Here is an 8600-nt window from a genome sequence, read left to right on the forward strand (position 1 = left end):
CTCTCTTAGGGCCATCATTTCACCTGCTGGCAGGGCCAGGGCACTTCCCCTACCCTGACCTTGCTTCCAGGTAGGACTTGGTAGTTCTCCCTCTACTAACTTGAGTCCATCTGAAAGCAGGAGTGGGATATGGCTCAAACCAAGGCCCTCACCTCCCTAGAGGGGAGTCAGGGTGCTACACATCTGGCTACCTCTGCCTGCAGGCTTCCAGAGCTAAGAGCAAGGTTGGGCTGTTGCCAGTGTCTCCTTTGGGGGGAGCCCCCTCATTAGCACTAAGGCCCTCGCCTGGCTTGTAGTTAGAGTCCAGGCATCCTCCCTCTTCAGAACTGGGGTGCTTCCTTGCACCAAGGTCTTCCGGTAAGGAGACCTTCTGGGCAAAGTCGGTCTGGTGCCTTTGAGGCCAGCGGTAGGGGTGGGATTTTGTGGGACCTCCTCTGGTCTGGGTTAGGTGGTCCTCTTAGTCTACATTCAGGGTCCTTACCTGGACTCCTGACTAGTCTTGAGACTCCATGCTCCTCTGATGATGAAAGACCGCAGCCCCTCAGACCAAAAGCCATACCTCCCCGGCACTTACTAGATGGAAGCCAGGGCGTGTCATATCCAGCCAAGGATATAGATGGACCTCCGAGGGCCAAGAATATTGGTGGGGCCTGCGAGGGCGAATGTTAGGGGCGGGGATCATGGGAATCCACTGTTCTGGGGTTAATGGTAACCTCAGTCCACATTCAGGTTCCTCACCCTGATTCCTGAGCAGTCCTGGGGTTCCACCCTCCACTGATGATGAGAGATCACAGCCCCCCACGTCAGAAGCTGCACCTTGCTTACACTTCACTTCCAAGATGGAAATCAGGACAGGGCACATCTGGCCAAGGCTGTGGGGGGCCCTCTAAGTGCCAAGGCTACCTGGGGGGCCTCCGAAGGCCGACAGCATTAACCAGTTGCTGTCAAGTTGATTCCAACTCAGTGTGACCCCACGTGTTACAGAAGAGAACTGCCCCATAGAGTCTTCTTGGCTACAATCTTTACAGATAGAGACTGCCAGGCCTTTCTTCAGCAGTGCCACTGGGTGGATTCACACTGGCAACCTTAAAGGTAATATTCAAGGGCAAAGCTTTTTGCTACCTATTAGGGAATGTCATAGTTATGTAGTGCTGTTATAACAGAAATACAAATGGATAGCTTGAACACACAGAAATTCATTTTCTCAGAGTTTAGCAGGTTAGAAGTCTGAATTCAGGGTTCAGCTCTAGGGGAAAGCTTTCTGTCTTTTGGATCTTGGGGAAGGTGTTCCACTTTTTTCTGTTTCTTGGTTCCTTCGAGATCTCATGCGGCGTGGTCCCAATCTTCCCTCATCTGTGCTTACTTGCTTGCTCAATCTACTCTTTTAGATCTCAGTTGAGGTTAACTTAAGACACCCCACCAAAGAAATCCAAGAAGACCAAAAACACAAACTCCGGTGTCATTGGTTCGATTCTGACTCATAGCAACCCTATAGGACACAGTAGAACCGCCCCACAGGATTCCAAGGCTGTAACCTTTGTGGAGGAAGACTGCCACATCTTTCTCCAGTGGAGCCACTGGAGGGTTGATTTATAACACACCGTACACTAATACTGTACCTTTGACGTAATTCCCAAATGGGATTATAACCATAGGAAGGGGGTTAGGTTTTATAACAACTATTTTGGGAGAGTGGGCACAATGGGGATTATGCTATTTAATATGATTGTGAGGTAAATGGCCCCAGTTTAATGCAACACAAAGCTCCTAGAATTAGTGGCAAGGACCAGCATTTCACCCTCCCAGCTGCACTTTCATCTAAGTCCCCCAATTTTCATTCACATCACCACAGCCAAATGGTTAGTATTCGCTTGGAGTTTGCCAAAGGATAATCGAGATAACCTAATTCTAAAGTCCCTTCAATGGAGTGGGCTCTGGCTCCCCCAGCCCAACGCAAAAGGCTACTAACAGTGGCTTCCTGACACCTCACCTCAAGGGAGTGTTTCCCTATCTCAGAATCTTCCTGGAAATCACAAGCATAACACACCCAGTCAGACCATGTGTTCAAATGCACCTGGACAAGAGCACATGGCACCTTCCAGTCCTGCCCCAGGTGGGGATTTCTGTCTGGTTTCTCCAGAATCCCAGAGTAACTGTAAAGAGCGGGTTTCCATTTTTGGCTCAGCCTCTTGAGGCTGAGATACATCATGGGAGTGTGTCTGGCCCTGCACATCCCTCCCACAGCCTCATCGAGCCCCCCATGCGGCCTAACTTAAAATGACCCCCCACTCAGGCACGTGAACTTCCCCAAACTCACTCCTGCCTCAGGGGACACTGTTCTCATCTCCAGCCTCCCCCATTGTCACTCCTTTTTACTAGTTATCTAGGTCTTAGAGAGTATCCCACTGTCTTCCTTATCTGATGGCTCCTCCTAAACTCTAAAATTCTAAGGCCAGAAGAATGGAGTTTTTCTCCTTTTTTTTTTTTTTAAGCACTTCCAGTAGTAGCTTAACGCCCACCACACACCAGATGCTCGGTTAACATTTGGGGTGTAAATCAGACAGTGAACAAAACTCCTAATGCACACAGTTTAGTTTCTATATTCTGGAATAAGGTGAGCAAGTTCAGGCATGTATCTTTTAATTTTACAAAAAAGAAGCATTACAACATTTGACAGGAAATAGTAAAACTTTTTTCTTTATTTATTGAGCCCAACTGTTCTACTATGGGAATCATTCACATTTACAAGAAAATCTCTGTTCTAATGCATGTTATTTTATTCTGGACCACAAAAGCGATTCCAGGGTGTTCTATTTGTTTTTAAAAACACCAAAACTGTTACACTAATACACGAAAACAGCAATCAACAAGTGATCCATGTTATTCATAAGCTTAGATTATGAATCCAAATAAACCTTCTACTATAAGGAACAGAATTTTCAAAGTAACCCCCAACCAAAAAAAAAACTGAATGTTATCTATGTAGATGAAGAATGAAGAGAAGAGATATATGTGTTCCCTCCAGCCCGAAATCTCCTCCACAATTTAGAAGGCTGACAGCTCTCTTGGAACACTAAATGAAGAAGCTGCCTCAGACTTCACTAGGGGTGGGAGGACCTGGTGGACTTTGCCCGGCAACGGGCCCTGGCCCTGGCATCAGGACCAGCCCCGGCTCATTCTCCGGCTGCTGCTCTCTTTGCCTCATCTACCCAGGTTTCTTCATACAGGTTTTGGAAAGCATGAGGGTCGGTATCATTGATCTTGACCAAAAACTCTACAACTTTTGTCTTGCTGGCTTCAGCGTGGGCTCTGGGGCCCCACAGGAATTCGTAGCATGGAGGATCACTGTTGGGCACCTGCCGGTACTCCAGGTACTCTTCCTGCACCAAATCTTTGGTGATGAGCTTCCTGAGCTCCCCAAAGAAGAAAAGCCTCTTCCCATCGTAGATCCCCAGGAAACTCAGGAATTTCCAGATCTCGTCCTCAGTGGCCCGGTTGCCATTCAAGATGATGATGCCCAGGAGAGGCATCAGGAGCCCGGTCTTGGGAAAGCCCCTGTCACCACTCAGATTCTCTTCCTTGGTGATCTCCAATTTGCTGACAATGGTATAGGATTGACCTGTGGTGTCGACTTCCTTCAGGTCAAGACCAAAGACCAGCTCCATGTGCTCAGAGGCTCTCCTCAGGATGTCAGGGAAGTGCTCCTTGTACCTTTTGTTGACGATCTTCATTATTTCTGCCTTCGTAATGGGCTCTCTCATTTCATACTTGTGCAGCAGGAAATGCAACAACATGCTCACCCTCCTGGTTACAGGGTCTCTTTGAGACCTCTCACTGGGGGCTGGGGCCTCAGAGGGACTTGACCTTCCCTCGTATTGGCCCTCGGCCCCTCCAGAAGCTCCTGTGCCCGAAGCAGCACGGACAGCAGCAGTGGTGATGGGCTGGACTCTCGGAGGCTCCTGGGGAATGCCAGCAGCAGCAGGGGAGCTCTCTGGAGAATCCCTAGAAGGAGGAGAGGAAGAGGAAGGGGACCCTTCCTCCTCTGCTGCAGTGGCCTGAGCACCCTTGACACTGTGGGTATCACTTCGAACCTGGCGATGTTTCTCACGGGCACGGTGCTTACTCTTCTGACCGCGAGGCATGATGACTCTGCTCAAGGACAGCAGGCAGGAGTGTGGAAGGAGGGCAGGTGATGAGGGCACGGTGGAGGAGGGAGGCTGAGAGGGTGTGCACCCCTGCAGTAGACAGATGCCACCTTGGCTTTCACAACCACTGCCTCTGCCGGATTCTTGAGGACATTGCTTTAAGATCCCTCAAAGCTCCTATTGTCCTGGTCAGGACCCTATAGAGGAAATTAGAGGAAGGATTAGGTTGTAGATTGCAAGCCCTGCTTGGGGCTTATAGGAGTGACAGCAGGGGCTGACACTGGGGACTCTGTACTGGGATATTTGGGGTTCTTCTAAGTTCACTCTTAGGGCCATCATTTCACCTGCTGGCAGGGCCAGGGCACTTCCCCTACGCTACTCTAAACTGACACCTCAAATCCCTCTGGGACTAACACGCAGAAACTTAAGGAGCAGCTCAGCCAGCACTCCTGGCAGGGTGTCTCAGTGATGACAGCACAGTGGGGCCCGTTCTATCTGGGGTTCCTTAGAGGCCTCAGTCCTCCACCAGGGTCCTCACCATGGCGGCGCCTTTTCACCAGGTCCCTCACCTCCGTGAGATGCCCTGGGAGTTGGTTAGTGCAACTCACTACGTCACCATACTCAGGTCCTCCAGGTCTGAAAGCAGTGCTGGGGCTCTATGGTTCCCCCTTATTTCTGGGAGTAGTCACCTCATCATAACTATGTATCCTCACCTTGATTCCTAGTAGGGACCAAGTCTCCTGCCTCTGCTGAATAAGCCTCTCCATTAGTCCAAGGACTTCATGTCCCTGAGACCATCTGACCTTAAGAAAAATCCAGGGGGCAAATCAGTCTCACACCTCTGACTGTGGCTCCCCTGGGCCAATAGCAGTGGGAGCTTTTTCTGCATCCTCCTTTCTTCTTGGGGGAGGGGAGAAAAGGGGTTAGTTCCCTACTGCCTTCTGAAGGATTTTTACCTTAACTCCCACCAGATTCTGGGATTCCTCTATCTCCTGAATTGGGCCTTAAAAAAAGGAACCGCTAATCTCTCTCAGATACTCCAGGCAGAAGTCCACAGTCCCCTGAGCTTGCCAGATTTTCCTGGGCTTCCAGGGCTACTGGCATTAGCAGAGCCCACTGCAATCCTCCCCACTTTGGGTTGAGTGGTCCCAGTACCTCAATCACATCTTCCCTTCACTCTGCACCATTCCTGGAACCCCACCCTCTGCTGTCATGAGGCCACATCCCTCACACCAAAGACCACACCTTCCTGAGACCTCAGAGTTGAAAATCAGAGTGAGCCACATCCTTTGCAGGCTGTTTTGGGAATCCTAGGTCTGGCCCGGTCGGCAGGGGTTCCTGACCCCAGAGTTCTCAATTGGTGACCCCATCATTCCTCACACAGACTTCTGACCTTTTTCCCGGGTAGGAGTTGGGATTCCTCCCTCCACTAACTTGAGTCCACCCGAAAACAGGGGTAGGATCGATGGCTTGGACTAAGGCCCTCACCTCCCTAGATGGAAGTCGGGGTCCTGCACATCTGTCTACCCCCTGCCTGGGGCTCCCAGAGCTGAGAGCACAGGTGGGTTGTGGACAGCCCCTCATTTGAGGGAAGGCATGCTCATTAGCTCTAAGGGTCCTCTCCTCACCTCCAGTTAGGATCTAGGTCTTCTCCCTCTTGAGAACTGGGGTGCTTCCTTGAATCAGGTCCCGCTCGTCCCCAAGACTCTCCAGGCCGAAGTCGTCCTGGTGGCCTTGACGCTGGCGGTTGGGGGCGAGACTTGATGGCACCTCCTCTGTTCTAGGTTAGTTGATCCCCTTAGCTCACATTCAGGGTCCTCACCTGGACTCCAGACCAGTCCTGAGACTCCCCCCCTGCCCCTGCTGATCAGCCGCGCCCCTCAGATCAGGGGCGGCAACTTTCTGGCACTTCCTGTGCGGAAGACAGGACGTCACAGAAGACAGGACGTCAGGAAACCTCACATCCGGCCAAGGCTGGAGGGGGCCCTCTAAGGGCCAAGGCTGTTGGCGGGGGGGCTTCCGAGGGCCGACAGCAAGGGCGGGACACCTGAAACCCCACTGTGTGGAATTGGGTGGTCCCTTTGTGCTCATTCAGGGTCCTCACTTTGATACCTATCAGAGTCTGAAGATTCTGCCTATACAGACCTGAGTCACCGGCTCAGAACAAGACCCTCACCTCGCAGAGACCCTAGAGGGGGCAGTAAGGGCGTGCCTCACACTACCCCTGCCTGGGGCCTCATAGGCGTGCTGGCTGGGTCAGCACTCTGAGAAAACCCTGTTTTGGGGGTAGCTCGCCCCTTCAGCACTCAGGGTCCACACCTTGCCCCAGATAGGCACAAGACTCTGCCCTTTGTACAATGGGGGCTGCCCCTTTGGACCTAGGCCCTCCCTCCTGATACCATGAGTGTTGAAATGAAGGGGCACTTCAGGGTGATAACTCTGCCTAGTGCTCTCCAGGATCAAAAAAGGGGCTAAGCTCGGTAGGGGTCTTCCTGTTGTTGAGGGTCCCCTCGAAACACACAGGGTCTTCACTTTGACTCCTGTTAGGTCCTAGGTCTATACCTGCTCAAGAACCAGGAGTGCTCTCCCTTCCATCCCCCATAAGACCAAAGCCCTTGCCACACAGAAAACCTACAGGAGAAAATAAAGGGGCGCTTCAGACTGACAGCTTTGCCGGGACCTCAGAGAGCTGTGAACAGGAGTGGGACTCTGTGAGGAGCCCTTTGTTTTGTGGATCCCTTCTTAACAGGAAGGAACTTTCTCCTGCCTCCTACTAGGGCCTAGGTGTCCTCCCTCTGCAGAACTAGGGCCAACTGCAATGTCCCAAGGACCTGACACAATCTCTGCATAGCCATTTCTGGGAAGTAAATGAGGGTACTGCTTAGTCTGACTTCTCTGAGCTTTGTATCTCAACTCAACAGTAGGGGAAGGGACTTTGTGGGGCCTTCTCTATCCTGGGGTCAATGGTTCCCTCATTCCTCAGTTAGGATCCTCTCCTTGATACCCGATCAGTTCCAAGAATCTACCCTCTATTTACCTGAAGATCCTGTCTGATCAAGGTCCACACCTTCCTGGCACCATGCTTTCAAATCATGTTGACGCATATCTGTCCACAGCTCTTCAGAACCTCGAAGGAGTGACAGCAGAGATGAGTCTCTATAGGACACCACTTTTCTGCCTGGGTCCTTCCATCATCCTCATTCAGGATCATCAGCTTGATATCTATCAGAGACTGAGACTCCTGCATCTACTGACTTGAGGTGCCCTTCTTAGGCCCAGGCTCTCATGTCTCTGAGAATTCTAAAAGATAAGTGAGGGGATGCTCAGCCTGACAGCACTGCCTTGGGCTTTCTAGGTTTGAGAGCAGGTGCTAGTTGGTCTCTGGGTGAGCCCTATATTCTGGGGTGTTCATCTTCCCAGTCCTCACTCATGGATGTCCTGATCTTGGTTCCTGTCTCTTGAACTAAAGGCTTCCTGGGAAATGTCACATCCCTCCAAGTCTTGAGTCATTTGCCTCCTGGAAACCTTGTAGAGAATGGGTCCCTGTCCGAGAGCGATGTGAGATGGGGACGCTGCAGCACAAGACAAGGGGCCCAGGACAGCGCTCTCGCAAAAACTAAACCCATTGTTGTCAAGTTGATTCTGACTCATAGTGACCCTGTAGGAGAGAATAAAACTGCCCCATAGGGTTTCTAAGGAGTGGCTGGTGGATTCGAACCACCAACCTTTTGGTTAGCAGCCAAGCTCTTACCACTTCCAGGGCTTCTCCTCTTGGGCAATTCCCATAATGTGCTATTCTTTTGTCCAACATCCAAAAGCTGGTGTTTAATAGATCTTGTCCAGTTTTCTAGTTGTTTATAGCAGGAGGGCAATTCTGTTACCAGTAACGTCCTCAAGGCCAGAAGCCTGTTGCTACTAATTTAGTAAAAACTCATTGCAACACAGACAGCATTGGAACATTTTACACATTGGTTTCTTGCAGGGTTATTGAAAGAACACAATTTTGTGTTTGGAAAAGAACCTCAAGAAGAGCTGTTTGTTTTAGCCTCAGGCCATCCTTCCAGAGACTGTACATTCTGTTTTCACTAATCTGCTCAGATTACCCTTAAATCCTCGTCTTATCCATCTAGCACTGAGGTACTCAGAAGATGCTGAGGAGGTTTGCAAAAAATAAGTCCCTGCTTCTTTGTCTTTCCTTCTTTTCTCTTCTCCCCCACCTCCTTTGGGCCTATGAATAAGTATCTACCATTTTACAACTTTTGCCACCTTTAAAAGTACGTATCATTTATTTCATCCATTTCATCGTGTTTCTCAAAGTTTAATTATTATGAAACAAATGCTATTTTCTGTTAAGATCAATAAAACTTGTTGAAGCCTTCTTGTAATTTTGAAAGGTATGTTTGCTTTTTTTTCAGTCTTATAAAACTTTAGTCACTGACTCTATTTACCTGGATG

At 50.1% G+C, this 8600-nt stretch overlaps 1 protein-coding gene across 1 annotated transcript; it reads right to left on the reverse strand.

Annotated features, from left to right (window-relative positions):
* Positions 1 to 3173: 3173 nt before the first annotated feature.
* On the reverse strand, positions 3174 to 4679 carry LOC100675983 (melanoma-associated antigen B4-like). Its single transcript, XM_003420189.3, has one exon. The coding sequence runs from the start codon at positions 4140 to 4142 to the stop codon at positions 3174 to 3176; it is 969 nt and encodes a 322-aa protein (XP_003420237.2). The 5' UTR covers positions 4143 to 4679.
* Positions 4680 to 8600: the final 3921 nt, after the last annotated feature.

Source organism: Loxodonta africana, chromosome X, assembly GCF_030014295.1.
Source record: "Loxodonta africana isolate mLoxAfr1 chromosome X, mLoxAfr1.hap2, whole genome shotgun sequence".
NCBI lineage: Eukaryota > Metazoa > Chordata > Mammalia > Proboscidea > Elephantidae > Loxodonta > Loxodonta africana.